The 16176-nt window shown below is 36.5% G+C and overlaps 1 protein-coding gene across 2 annotated transcripts in view; it reads right to left on the reverse strand.

Moving 5' to 3' along the window:
• LOC124797963 overlaps positions 1–16176 on the reverse strand; it is a 168203-nt gene that overhangs the window by 65572 nt on the left and 86455 nt on the right. For both annotated transcript variants that reach the window (XM_047261126.1, XM_047261125.1), the window contains exons 5-6: positions 2150–2325; positions 1744–1906 (exon numbers count right to left, since the gene is read on the reverse strand). In XM_047261126.1, coding sequence (XP_047117082.1) covers positions 1744–1906; positions 2150–2325 — 339 coding nt within the window. The remainder of the gene's footprint in view (positions 1–1743; positions 1907–2149; positions 2326–16176) is intronic.

A 16176-nucleotide genomic window follows, 5' to 3' on the forward strand; every position in this document is an offset into this window, starting at 1 on the left:
GTAATAAAATGGTGATGTCTTTTCAGTTTGTTTCATGTCACAAGGGGAAGATCCTGGCAAGTGATCCAGTGGTGTTACACTGACGAACAGTGCGGATCACTAATTGCAAGAGCGCTGACGATCCACGACAGCTAGAACACTGTGTCATCACCATCAGCATCTTCTCTGTGCACAATTATAAAATTGATTTTTAAAATAATTTATGTAAAAATATCAGTTCAAAAAAAGTCTTGAGCTTGTAATGACCACTGCATGTTATTCCAATACCTTGTGAATAAAATGAGTGTTATTTTAAATGGTGATAATAATGTCTATTGACTAGTGTATTGTTTGTACCAACAAGCAAAACAGAAATTATTTCAGTTTTACTTATTAAGGAATAATTTTAAATAGCCTTTGATTGCTGTATTTAACCGAAGGACAGGACTTTGATTTTAACTTCTGCTGATCACTGCACACAACTCTGAAGTTATTAGGGAGTAAGTTTTTGCTGGAATTATGTTGTACATCAGAACACATATTGAACGTTTTACCGGTTTGTGAATAAGTGTCTGAATTAACAGTTTTGGAAAGTTAGATTAAGGAGAAACATAACTACTGTAAAATGACTAACTTTGAACAATACGGAAAAATAGTTTCATTTTATTGCTTGAGCCTACATTTGTTCTTTGTGGCAATTCCAGAGTATTCTCAGAACAATATGGTTACACAAGCTTTGCTTCCTGTGGCAGAATTAATAGTTTCAGATTATTGGTGTGATTGACAGCAAAGTGGACATAGAAGTTTTAAAGAGTAAACAGTATTACATTCACATCACAGATATTAAGTGATATTTTAAGAGGAAATCAATTTAAAGTGATATATGCTTCAATGTTGTGCAACACTACTGTCAGTTGTTATCGGTGGGTGATAGAATTTAACAATGTGATGTGTCATTGTTTTAGTGAAATGGGGGGGGGGAATTACATGAAAAGCAGAAATTGAAATTTATTTTCCATTAAGAAAGATAGAAACTAATTATGAAATAATTTCATACAAGATATGGTTGCACCCATTAATGCAGTATATACACCAACAAAAGAATGCATTTGCAGAACATTAATTTATAATACACCTGAAGAATGAATATAATGTCTTACCATGTCTCAGAATATACGCGCCCGACTCAGCTGGTTATTAAAGACAGAAAGGCATTCATTAATTGCATTGACTGACTGTTTCGTCGGTTCTCGGAAGAATATTTTATACATTACAAATTAAAACAAACACAACATTGTTGTAATATTCTACGATATTTACTATTTATTTCACAAACTAGTTTTCGGCTGTTATGCCATTGTACCTGATGATGATGTAACTGCTGAAAATCAATTTGTGAAATAAATAATAAATACTGTAGAATATTACACCAGTGTTGTGTGTGTTTTCAGGCATCTTTAAATGCATTCAATTATTCATATTATATTAACCGAGACAGCACGTAGTTGGTGGTGCATTGCATCGCGACTAAGGACGAGATACATCAAGGTGAAATAATGGAGGCAGTTACTGGCATTCATTTCCCTAAAATGTCGCATTAAACTCATTACCTAATTCTGATCACACAGTGTATCAGGTTTGAAAAATAGAAAGTTATTAATAAAGGGAAGGAAATACAGCATACCAAACTCAAACATAAAAGAGAGGCCTTCATGAAAATGTTGAAACGATTAGCAAAGTACTAAACAGAAATAAGCCACTTACCTGTAGTATTAGCTTCACCTGGTAATTCTATATCGGAATCAGGTGATGGAGAAGGAGCATTTACGTCAGGAGATGGGATAGGGCTAGCTTCTTTCAATGTTGGTATCATTTCATCCAAACGACGTTTCAAATTTTTCACGCGACTGCCAAAGTTCCTGTAAGCCTGCAAATAATGAATACCATTTACAATGAAGAAATAAGCTGTATTTATTTATAGAAAATTTTTTTTATATTCAAAATCTTTCTGAAAAATTTTAAGAAACAAATATTTTATTTATTACTCAAGTTACTGATAACAACAACTTTCAAGGAATAAAAACATGTATCTATTCCCAAATTTCATGTAACTTCCATAAATTTATTCAGCTGTGTGATTATTCTTATCATACATATAAAAATATCTTACATTTGCAACAACTCTTGCTTCCCCCTTCTGTGTGTTATAAAAATTCTCTCCCTGTTCAAGAAGATCAATGAGGACTGCACGCTCCTTCATTTCTACTTCAAGGGCATGTATGTAAGCCTCCATCTTACTGATGCCACAGTCAACTTCTGCAACCATGTCATCTCCCTGTCTTCTATCTGAAACAGATAATTTTAATTAGGCTACGGCTCGAAGAGCTACACAGGTAAAGGTCGTGGTACATATATTCACATTTGGTGGCAGAATGGTCCGCTGTACGTTGTTTCCACATACTTGCCACATTTGGGGATAACTGTGTCCAACAAATGTAATACACTGAATAGCCAAAGAAACTGGTACATCTTCCAAACATTGTGTAGGGCCCCGCAAGCACGCATAAGTGCCGTAACACGACATGGCATGGACGCAACTAATGTCTGGAGTAGTGCTGGAAGGAACTCTCACCATAAATCCTGCAGGGCTATCTATAAATCTGTAAGAGTACAAGGGGGTGGAGATCTCCTGTGAACAGCATGTTACAAGGCATCCCAGATATGCTCAATAATGTTCATGTCTTGGGAGTTCGGTAGCCAGTGTAAGGGTTTAAAATCAGAAGAGTGTTCCTCGAGCCAATCTGTAGCAATTCTGGATGTGTGGGGTGTCGCACTGTCCTGCTGGAAATGACCAAGTCCATCGGAATGAACAATGGACATGAATGGATGCAGGTGATTAGACAGGATGCTTATGTACAATGTCATCTGTCAGAGTTGTATGTAGACATATCAGGGGTCGTCACATGTCGCTCCAACTCCACACGCCCACACCATTACAAAGCATCCACCAGCTTGAACAGTCCCCTGTTGACATGCAGGGTCCATAGATTCATGAGCTTGTCTCCACACCCATACGCGTCCATCCGCTCGATACATAGGCAATAAAAAAACATAACATTAAAAATTACAAATTTTTTTTTTTACAAATATGTATACATTGTAACCATCTGATTAAAGGGAACAAACTGTATAGATTTGTCATGACAAAAATGAATAAATAATTTCTTTAAATTTTCTAATTTTGCCAAAACCTTTGAAGCTTCACTCAACATATATGCTCTTTTTGTTTCTAATTCTTCAATTTCAGCTTGATTTAATTAGTTCAATAATCGTTCCCCCTTTTTTCTTTCACTTTCCCTTGCCTTATGTTTCATATCTTCTTTGTACAAAGAATGTACATTGCGAAAACAGTGTGTAAGACCGAGCAGTCCACTGGTGTACTGCCAGTTCATAGAGCCAGTTGGACACTATAAACCGGCAGTACACCCGTGGACCATTCAATCAACAAATATACCAGGAGAAACTGAAGACTCACAGAGTATAAGACTTTTATCAATGCTGAAACTGTCAACTCCATTTGCGTCGTGGACTGCGTTGTATGTGTATCTTTTTTTCCGTTTGATTTTCATCTATAATTTCAGAGTTCACACAGAAGCCTCACTTGCCAGAAGCATTTCCACATGAGATTATTAAAATAATTTGGACAAAATCTCAGAAATTTTGGCACGGCTTTGAAGAGAATTTGATTACATTAATTCAGAATTTATCAAGATGATTTTCACTTCTCAAAAAACACTTCATTTTGTCTTCAATTCTATTTTCTCTGCAGATCTCCACAAATTCAAGTTTGACACAGTCTGCCTTTGGAACCAATATTCTTGCATTTGATACCAAAATTTAAGGACATACTACCAATCTTCTTTGAGCTACTTCCTGGTTTAATGCGATTTGTGGATTCAAGCAGAAAATCACACACATTATGTTGTATTTAAGCAGTGATCTTTCTCACAACTTCTCTACTATGCCAATAATGCATGTTTGCACGTTTTGCTTTAGCAACAATATTTCCTCTTCAGATACATTCTTAATTTTTTTTCCAGCACACTTCTTGTAGCAAAATCCAGATTGAACCATTTTGCTGTAATAAGATTCTTTACATCCTTTAAATTGATTATCATTAAGAAGCTTTGCTTTTTAAGATTCCCAGTTTCACAACTCACTGTATCAAAACATTCATAAGGTTATACAATACTTCATACAGAAATGGATCCATTGGGTTATCACTATCAAAACTGAGTAAAAATGGTTCTAACAAGCATGCTGTTGAAATGAAGACTCTCAGTTTCGGAGCCTGCAGTTTGTCATTGACAACTTCACAAACAACTGTGGAACTTGATGACTGAGGAACAGTTTTTGATTTATTTATCTCAGTTACACAAGTTCAAATATGTTTGAGACTTTCTACAACTCTTTCAGATGCAGTGGCATTTGCGACCCATCTTGTTCCACAAAGTGACTTAGGAAAAGATGAAACTCCGGTTATCTCAGATACATTCTTAATTTCTTTCAGAGCACTTCTTGTAGCAAAATCCAGGTTGAACTGTCTTGCTGCAATAAGATTCCTTACATCCTTTAAGTAGATTTTCATTAAGAAATTTTTCTTATTAAGAGTTTCACAACTCACTGCATCAAAATGTTCATTAGGTTATGTAATACCTCGTGTAGGTGAATCATGAAATAAATAATAAAGTGCGCTTAAAAAAGACACAATTTCCCATTTAGTTTTGGATGTGCTTGTTTTGTTCACCACCATGTAATAAAATCAATCTGCACATACCAATTTGTAGCAGTTGCAGAAAATAGAAGGATACTTCTAGTTCTGTGTTAAAGTCATTCAAAAATTTTAAATTCACATTTGGTCCATCCATTCATAACTGCAACTTATGATCCTTTTACACCTTCAAGCAAATCATTTGCCTTTGTACGTTTCAGAACAACAAAATCAAAGTAACATACTGTTATTAATTATTTATCATGGTCTCAAAATTGTACATATAAATCCACCTGGATTTTTCGAAAAATAGTATTCATACTTTCATCAAATGTGAGTATAATCATTTAACAATTGTCAATGAGATCAACATGTTTACGTCTCATGTATGGTGCCAATCTGTATGCAATGCTGTAACCAAGTTTCGAATTTTGTAATTGCATTTTCTCTGTAATTTGACTGCACAGAAATAATGAAGGGAATAATGCTACACAGTCCGCCGAGCTCCAAACTGATAAATGACTCCTGGTGGTGTGCATAAACGACAAAATGTGAGCTCATATAATGCCATCTGATAGTAAATCTGACTGTGCTGTAGACTGATTCCCTGGATCATTCTGTGCCTTTGAATATATTGATTTGTTTGATGCTGGCTCTCCTATTTATAAATTAACAAATTTTACTTCAGACTAAAAATAGTTTATAATACTTCTCAAAATTTTGATGAAATCTACACCTCCCTCAAAAAACGCTCTGCAACCAGATAGTTTCTTCTCCTCCCCTCTTTCCCTGGGTCTAACTTTTTCATCACATATTTTAAGAATGCAACTGAGGTTTCTCATATCTACTATTGAGAAGAATCTTGTGTGCATAGCAGGGCAACCCATACGATATTCGAACTCGCTTTCGGCTCGTACAGCCAACCTCACACTTTGTAAACAGTCAACAGTCAAACCGGTTCCCATTACAAGTTGAATAACAGCTTCCAGGGGCAACAATAATTTTATTTTCTGTATTTCATATAATTATTGACTAAATTTAGAAATTTAAAATTCTGTTGTAATCTACTCATTAAGAGATATAATCTTACAATAAGTCAAGTATTATAGTTGGAAACACACACCATAATTCACGGTGTGCAAATTACCTGGACCATATTCATCCAGTATTTGAGAATGAGAGCACTTAGTGACTTCCAATGAACTTTACACCTTATTTAAAGCCTTTTCTAAACTTTTTGTGACTTAATCTCCATAAAATGACGAAAGAGAAAAGTTTATCACTCAGTAACTGTTCGCCGTCCTAGCTTCATGCATTATGTTTTAATTTGTTACCCTTTTACTACCGGCACATTTCTTTCAGATGTTTGAAGCTGTTTTATACATGGGAGTCCAATTCTTTAAGGAATTGGGGATGTGGGGTGGGGATGTTCCTGGTTCATCCCTGAACTAAACCACTGAAGTCTATTGTCCATCTCCAGATGAATGACTAAAATCAGTTGCTTATGTGTTTTATAAAACATTTCTTTACAAAAAATTAATTTTTGCAGGTTTTATATTTTATAACTAATTAATTTGTGATACTTTACACCAATTTAAGACATACTGACACTAAAAATAGATGATTAAAAGTATTATATGTTATATAAAAGTTATTTGTAAAATTACCTTGGAGTGATGTATGGATGACTCTGACAAAATTTATTGTTGAATATCTGGAATGTTGCATGAATGCATCTAGTGGCAGCTACGTTTGTAACAGAAGCTCATAAGATTTTTGAAAGCTTTCATGATGTTTTCAGCTGCCATTCTCTTTATTTCACATACAACTGTACAGAAGTCTTTTCCGATATTATGTTGTGCTTGTATGTGACTGCAACATTTTTGGGATTCCAGCATCCCCAAGGCAAAAACACTATTTTGAATAAACTGCTGGCATAACCTTGTTTGAAGCCATACTACAATTTCGCATCTTTGGTCTCTTTCGAATTATTATTATTTATACTACATTTCCAACTGTGATTACCAAGCACACATTCTTTTATTTGATGGTCTGTGCAGTTTACAAATTTTCTTTATTTATGTTGTTACATGGTTTTCTACCGTCATTCAACTGCTTAAAAATGAAACAGGGTGTTTATTGATTTTCAGGGTATAAAATTCATGACTTTTTCATTACGTCTTGAGTTATATTTGTGACCTCCTGAAAGCGTTTGTAGTACAAAGACAAAAACACTTTTTTATAAAACTGAAAGCTGTCTGAAATGAAACTGACTGTAATAATTTTTGTATCACTTATACTGTATGTCAGCGTGAATAATGTAACTACATATAACTTGTACTATATCATTCATCAAATGCTATGAAAACATCATAACTCCCACACAGAATGGGGTATGACTATTTTCAGATATATTTATCATCACATCAATTAAAATACAAATTGTTTTAACATAGAAATTTATTGAAAACTTACAACTTGTCTGAAGACAATAAATAATTTTCAAGGTACAAAATTTGTAAAATTTAAATTTCACAGTAAAAGATTCAATGTTAAAAGTTTAATCAAACAACGGAAAATCCAGGATGGAATGTAACAATACGAGAGAGGGAAAGTTGCCACTCACCATATAGCGGAGATGCTGAGCCGCGATAGGCACAATAATAAGATTCACACAAACATAGCTTACACTGCAGTGTAGTTTCAGCTCTTTGAGACTGCAGATGTGTGTGCAAGTTGTGCTTGTGTGAGTGTGTGTGTGCATGTGTATATGTGTGTCCACTGCTGACAAAGGCCTTAATGGCCGAAAGCTATTTTTTTGTGAATTTTTTTATTGTGCCTATCGCAGCTCAGCATCTCCGCTATATGGTGAGTGGCAACTTTCCTTCTCTGGTATTGTAAAATGTTAAAGTTTCTTAGCTAAAATTGAAACTTCAAAATCTAAAGCTACAGCTTCTTCTTTAGACTTTTCTATAATAGTTCTTTTTATTTTTCAGCTCTTTTATTTCTTGAACTGGCCTTTTAAAGATTGGCCACTTCATTTTAATCAGTTTTTATGGCTTCTACTCTTTTTGATGAAGAATTCTTCACAGCTAGTATAACTGATTTTGTAATGTCCACATTCAATTGTTTCTCACTATTAAGTAAACCACCTAACGATTGTACTCCATTACAAACACTTCTTTCTGCAACAATTTCAATGATTTTATCTTCTTCTCAGTTTTCAACTAAAACTTCTCGTTGAAAGCCTCTTTCAATGGCAGCATTTCCATGAAACATGCGTAACAGCTTCTGCATGAATTTGATGAGGTCATGGTTTGCACCTTGCAGTAAATTCATTAAAAACTGATGAAGTTTGACCTTAGGATTGAATTGTTTCAGTTGTTTCTCAGAATATTCACAATATTTTAAGTGTCCTCTCTTCACTATGTCAACTGTTGATGGAGTCCTATATTTTTTGGCACAAATTCTTCCAAGGCAATTGTCACTCAAGAGTTTCTCAGAATGGAGCTCTGCATAACTTCAGGTTTATTTACAAGCCAATTTCGACTATCTTTAATTGCAAAAGGACTCTTCTCTGCAAATCTACAAATTTTCGACACAGCCTTTGCGAATTACCTGTGCACTGATTTCTGAAAATAACCACATACAGCTCAACGAAGCCACACCTCCAAACTTCTCCATCCACATCTGTCCCTCAAGGTTGCAAATGGCAGTAGCAGAGGCTTTGCTAACATGGCTTGCACAGAAGGACACACAAGTCCCCTACAGATAACAATGCCTTTTAAGAGTTCTGGTGAATGTATTAAATCGACTGCTGGATACAACATTTTTGGGGGTAGGACTAACTTGATACTCCCTACTAGAAGCACACCTGACTTGCACACAAGACACAATTCATGACTACCCACTTAATTATTTTCATTACTTTCATGACCACCTGCTAAATTTCATGACTTTTTCACGACTTCATGACCTGCAGGCACCCTGTGAAAGTACTACCAAATACATGACCGCATTTGAAGGAAATTATTTATTTTATTTTGTAGCCCCTGAACTTCATGCCAGTTGAAACCAGTGCCCAGAAACGGGATCCAACAGCGCGTATCATGATGGCAAGTAGCCATTATGCAGTGAATAGTCACTTGTTTTAACTTGACCTGTGCAGGTGCATGAGCGGAAAAATGATGAATGAAGAAGACATTTCTGGCCTGTTCATTTCTATGATGCCATCGACACATGGTGAATTGAGAAAAATTATTATAAATGTCACACAGTGTTGTGAATGGAAGAAAATGCAAACAGAAAAGTACATTTTTTAAAAAGAGCGAACAATTACTTGATAGTGATAACTTTTTGTAAATGCAGCAAAATGAGACACAATTACAACCATCTAAAATGTCATTCGTCTCCTCCTGTTTGAATAATTGTGTTACAACAGCCTTGATTTAATTTCATTGCTATTCAAGGTTACTGCCATTCCACTCAACAAAATGGCCAAGCAGGCATTCACAAGCTACAGATTTATTGATACAAGATTGCGGATTACCCCGTGGTAAAACCAACAGCTAGCTTTAACTTCTTCATTCATAATATAATGTCATTCTGTCCTGTCGAGCGATTATTCAGTCCCACGGATCTGTTCGATGCATATTGGTGCGAGTCATTACTCTTCTTGACCATGACATTGTGTTTTCAACTGCTGCCAACCATAATGATCTAACAGTTGATACAGTAAGTGTTACAACAGGCTTAACGTAATTTTAGACATAGCACTAAACTGAATACGAAGTCTCTATAAAATGCTTTTACAAAACTTATTACTTATATGTATTTCTACCACAGCAGCTGATCTATACCTTATGGCAGCCTTCGAAGCAATGAATTACCCTGTCTCTTCCCACTTCTCACACAGTAGCACCAATCAGCTTCCTCGGATTCCCACCTCATGCAACAGATCGATGAGTATAAAACGGTTACAAATTGTTGTCTAAACATTGGACCAATGGATATTATGTGCATAACATGTAGATTCCCCTTTGAATATTTCAGTGATATTTGAAATATCACAGATGGTTTAAACTGATAATTTAGTTCAATGTGGGAACAGTACAGAAAAAAGGTTTTAAAAAGAAATTTAAGGTTTTTTTTTCACTTTGTTCCCAATTCTGAAAATTCCTGGATTTTTCCAGGTTTTCAAGATTTCAAGGTTCACTGGATACCCTGGTTCTGAGAAGTTAACATGGTTTACAACTGGTTCAATGTCTGAGGTGTGTTAAAAAAGTATCCAGCCTCTGGTTGGCAGAAATACATTTATTGATTTGGTGGTATAGAACCCTAATCCCCTTGAAAGTAGTCTCCCAGCATTCATGCTGTTGCTGAAAACACTTAAGGAACAGGTCTTGTGGAATGGGCCACACCGTCGAATTCTGTGTGATGTGTTCTCTTGATTCGAACATGTTCCTTTCAGGGGCATTTAAAGCTTGAGAAATAACCCAAGTCACATGATGCCATGTCAGGGGAAAAGACAGCTTGACTAACTCAGGAATGTTGTGTCTGGTGATGAAAATCTGAACCAGATGCACAGAATGGGGTGGTGCGTTATCATGTTGGAGCTGCCAAGTTTTGAGCTCCGAATTTTGCTGACCACAGATCTAGTTGTTTGCAACACACAGCATCATGAAAGCACTGAAGTGCTGTTTATAAAAATTTGGCTTTGTGATGTGCACTCCGGCATCACCCCACGAGAGCTGAGGAAAATGGTCGAATGACCTCGACACTGCTATGGAAATGCCGTGCATTTCTTCAGTGCGAGGATGTCAGATGTTTCCACTGTTACAAGTGCATCTTTGTTTCTGCAATTTGGTTTTGCATCATAGCCATAACTCCACATCTCATTACATGTGATTGCAGTGTTCAAAAAGCTGGGGTTACTGTTTGCACTGTCCAGCATGTACTGTGTAGTTTCCAGATAGTGTTCTCTCTGCACCGCAGTTGGCAGTTTTGGAATGACTTTCATGGAAGTTCTCTGTTTAACCCTATGACTATTGAGTTTACTCGTCATGCTGCGTGCCACTCCTTGGGAGCTAATGATGAATTTAGTCACACCTGAACGTTGTTGACGAGTTAAGTCACACCCATTTGCCGGCCCCTTAGTGCTGATGATGAGTATAGATGCACCGCTACCTGAGTGCTGATGACGAGATAACTTGCATAGTGTACTTCCCGCCCCATGCCTCAGTAGCCTTTCACAGTTCTGGCCACTAGCTTGTCGTCCGATTCTCTGTCTGTTGTGATCCTAGGCTTCGCACTGCAGTTCACTGGTCATTGAAATTTACTTCAGTCTTCTTCATTTCCTGTATTTTACAAAGAAAATGGCAAGACGTCATGGGTGCACTGAGGAAGAAATCATGGAGATTCATACGAGGAGCGACAGTAAGGACGAGCTGCTTGATTTTGATGAAAGTGATTTCACAGAATCGAAAAGCTCTAGCCATAAATCGTTCATATCAGCAGGGGTGTCAATGCAGTCTCGTGTTTCAACAAGAGATGTTAGTTGGTCTGAATCTGAAGACTCAAAAAGTGATAGTGAAATGCCTATGAAGAAATCAATTCTTAGTGATAAATTTGACTGAAAAGAAACTTTTTTTCGGCTAGTTAATCACGCATTTGATGATATGCTACCACAACACGTGTGTCACATACAGAATGAGCTAAGTATTCTGTCAGTTTTCATGTTATTCTTTACATAAGAACTGATGAAATATATAGCTGACAAAACAAATCAGTTTTATTTATTCACCAAGGAGAATACTCCAGAATCAGTACATTCTCGAATTTCAAAGTGGAAAGATACTGGATACAAAGAAATGTATTGATTATAGCTGTTTGATTTGTGATACCTCGCGTTAAAAAACTGAAAATTAGCGAATACTGGACCACAGGTGTTTTTCTAAATACTCCATTTTTTAGTGAACTGATGTCAAGAGACCATTTTTTGTTACTTAAGAGAACGTTACATTTTAGTGACAAATATGCCGACACTGGAAGAGATGGATTATTCAAAATTAGTAACATTGTCAATAAAGTTCATACAGCTTTCCATTGTGCATTTAATCCATACAGAAAATCTGCGTTGATCAAAGTTTGTTATTATTCAAAGGCGATTATCTTGTAGACAATTGATTCCATCAAAACTGGGTAGATTCGGAATTAAAATATTTGTGTTATGAGATTGTAAGACTGGCTGGGTCATTCCACTGTTGCGGGTGTGACATTTTGTCACATTTTTCACGCATAAAGTTATATTTATTTGTACTTCAGGCGTCAGAGTAAGGCTAACTTTAATTTAGTGAATAGAAGAGGACGTTATTAAGTTCCTGTAAAAATTTTAGCTCTTAATTTTACACTCAACCTGCTAAAAAAATCTGGAAGAAGTGTTGCGGATGTGACAAAACTTTACCCTTCATTTGCACATAGCCATATTCTTTAGTTATTTCGTCTTCTACTTCTGAATCAGGATTGTTGATAATATTTTACACAGTGAAAAAAGGAGTAATAAAATACAAGATATGTTAACTTTTATTCACAGACACTTCCAAAATACAACATACTTTTTTCCTTCATGTTGCGGGTGTGACACATAGATACATCAATATTATTGAGTGAAATTTAAAACAAAACAGCAAGAAAATACTTTAATTATTATGTTAAAATGATAAAAATGTAAACAAGAGAGAACTAGGCCTATTTCAATACTACTGAAAAACAAACTGTCCCCTGTTATTCAACGGATTTACTTTCTGGGAAATTACTGAAATATTTTCCCAACATATGTCTTCTTCTGTGCGCCAAATCCAGCATTTCCCACTGGGTTGCATATACTTCAGCAAGGCCTGCTCAGCTTGTTCATCAACTTGAAGAACTTCTGCAAAGTATTTCTTCTTCGAACAGGACTTTCCAGTGACAGTCAACTCTGATAATACAAAATCTCCCATTGTAAGTTTCAAGGATTCTTCACTATCAACACTACACATCAAATTGTGTGCATTTTCATGGTTATGAAGTGACATCACTGTTGTAACCTCTTCGGCAGATGTAATAAAAAAACCTTATAACATCAAATTGTGTGCATTTTCATGGTTATGAAGTGACATCACTGTTGTAACCTCTTCGGCAGATGTAATAAAAAAACCTTATAACTTCCTCTTTAACTGCTATAATGCAATGGAGTTTGTGCAATCCTGGAATAGGCTGTACGCCTTTCCAACGATTATCCAACATAGCCATTGCTAAATTAATTTATTCAGATGATAAGTAGAGGGTTGTAATCCCTTTCAGCTTCTCCTTGACGCACTCGTAAAAATCGTAAGGAGTTTTAATAAGTAACCCTCCGGGAATTTACAGTTCTCCATACTGTTCTTTTCACGGTACCACCAATGCCATCAACTGCACCTTTACCATGAGAACTGGCAAAAAAAATTACAGTCACCAGTAAAGCCAAAGTAAGCTTGTAAATATGTAACATTTAATAATGTGAAGTGATTCTTGAATTGCACTGCGCAACCATTGCCAAAGAAAGCTTGTAAATATGTAACATTTAATAATGTGAAGCGATTCTTGAATTGCACTGCGCAACCATTGACTCTTTGAAGATAAGGAAATTCTCTCTTTAGGTCCTTCCTTTCTCTTCCATTCTGACAGGAAGAATGACTGCTTGAATACCTCTGTGAATGCTGCAATTAGTCTAATCTTGTCTTCACAGTTCTTATTGGAATGACACAAAGGGGCCTGAAGTATATATCTAGATTCTTCGTTTAATATTGCCTCTTGAAACTTTGCAAGTAGGCTTTCACAGAATACTTGGTGTCTATCTTTGAGAGTATACCAATTCATGTTTCTCAGTACTTTCATGACCCTCTTCTGAGAGACGCACAAATCTGTGACCACTCTTACTGCCCTTCTTTGTATGCGTTTAACATCTCCTGTTAGTTCAGTTTGATATGGGTTCTGCACACTTCAGAAATATTCAAAGATGACACACTTTGTTTTGTAGACTGCATTTTCCCAGTATCTTTCCAATAGACCAAAGTCCGCCATTTACATTACCTATGACTGAGCCTGTGTCATCATTTCACTTCATATTCATACAAATTGGCAAATCCGTGTAAATACATGCTGGATAGCATAGTGGAGGTCATTCTACTCAAAATACTTCATTATATTTGAGCTCAGAAGTTCTAAGATTCTACATTTGATGAAATGCAATAAGACTTGACAATAGTTTTTTGGATCACTTCTGCTATTATTCTTAGTTTTTTTTATGTGAGGGGTTCACAATACATTATAGAACAAACTCAGTTGCAATTTCTGCATAGATTCTGACAGGGGTCTCATCAGGACCTGTACCTGTTTAACACTTTCAGTACCAACACTATGAGGAAATATATTATTTTAAAATTTTTCACAAATTAACCTTTATTATCATAGTAAGCAATGAATACTGGAAGGAACTGACAAAAAGTAAACACTCAATTGTTTTAAGGAACAACTAGAACATAAAACTCTCAATCGGTCATTTCATGTGTTACATCTGAAAGCATACTCACTTTTTTCCTACACACAATCTCACATTTCAAAAATCTCATGAACCCATAATGCTTATGGTTCTACATAACAAGCAAAACTGGGCCTACAGTTTCATTAATTTTGTTTCATTCTGAAACCACTCATAAAAGCTGTAGTACAAACTCAAATTCATGTTATCCTTACTTTCACTGTCAATGACCTTCTCAATATGGCCACTATAAAAAACAGCATGTCACCATCTCCTACAAACAAGCAGCATAACATTCACACTGACTGTTACTTTGAACACCATAACTAATTGATACAATGCACTACTTTCGTAGAAGACCCTCAGTGTACCACTAGATGTCTCTGTCTTGCAACAGCATTGGTGGTTTCATCCAAAAAGCACTGGTACTTCTAAAAAAGAGATGGTGGTTTCAGGCAGAAACCACTGGTACTTGAAGGGTCAATTTTAGAAATTTTAGTATTTCTGTATCTATCTTTGTAAAGCAACAAACCAGAGTTCAGTATTTCTGCTTTTGCATTGCTATTCTTAATTTTGGTTCATCTGTCATGCTTGAATGTCTACACATCAAACTTTGGTACCACTGACAGACATTACATGAGACCAGATAGTCCTTATGTTTTATGAGAGGTCTTTAGATAGGATTATGCTACAGCAGTTGAAGTCCTAATGTAGTGACCTATTGACAGATGAATGCGTTTTATACTACAACCCTCCAAACTAGAGCTCTATGCTTTGTTTTACATCTGTAATCCAGAAGTCGCTGTTTCTTTAAAAGTTTCTTTATAGTGACTGTATACCATGGGTGGACAGGCCCTCTCATTGTGACCAGTTCTACAAGGTACATATCTATCTAAAGTTTTCAGTTACATGAAGGTGAGAGTCTGGTGGCTGACAGAAGGACTCAAATATGCGTGGAAAACCCCCAGAAGGGGAGGAGGAAATTGAGCTTCATGAGTTGACAAGGTACGTGATGTTATTTCAGTCATTGCAGATAGAGCCAAATTTATGGAGAACTTTGCAATATGAGCCCACTTATTAGTATGACATTGTACCCCCTATGAGCTGAATGCATGCACTAATTCAGTTGGGAAGGGTGTCATAAAGTCTCACCTGAAAAAAAGTGGTCCACAGCTGTCTGGATGCTGGAACTGGGATGGAGCCTATGTCCAAACTGGTCCCACACATATTCTATTGGGACCAGATCAGTGGATTGTGTTGGCCACAAGAGTACCTCAACATCATACACACAGTTCATAGAGATAAATGCCATGGGTGGACAAGCATTGCTCAATTGAAAAATGGCACCACAATTCTGTCACAAGAGAGGTAACACAAGAGGATGCAGGATCTCTGTGGTGTACTGTTGTGCCATCAGAATTCCTTCAACCCCTACTGGCCATGACCTGAAGTCATATCCAATGGCTGGCTACCCACACAGTACTCCAGGAGTAACATCACTGTGCTTCTCCAAAACATTGAAAGACTGGGACCTCTCCCACCTCACCATCAGACTCACTGACTATGGTCATCTGGAATAATGCACAACCGCTATTCATCACTGCACATAATGCAAAGCCATTCATCAACAGTCCAAACTTCCCAGTCACAGCACCATTTCAAATGCAGCCACTTGTATAGCGGTATTAATGGCAGCCAACGACAGGAGGGTAATGGCATAGTTGGCTGCTGCTGGTTCCCGATCAATAGTGGAGGATGACAAAGAACATTGCAGTGAGGCCTTAACTTGTTCACAGATGACAGGCACAGATCTGAGGGGATCAATGTCTTATGTCCATGGTGCACAATAAGGTGATCCTCTGGCGTGGTG

Source organism: Schistocerca piceifrons, chromosome 5 (genome assembly GCF_021461385.2).
Source record: "Schistocerca piceifrons isolate TAMUIC-IGC-003096 chromosome 5, iqSchPice1.1, whole genome shotgun sequence".
In the NCBI taxonomy this organism is placed as follows: domain Eukaryota; kingdom Metazoa; phylum Arthropoda; class Insecta; order Orthoptera; family Acrididae; genus Schistocerca; species Schistocerca piceifrons.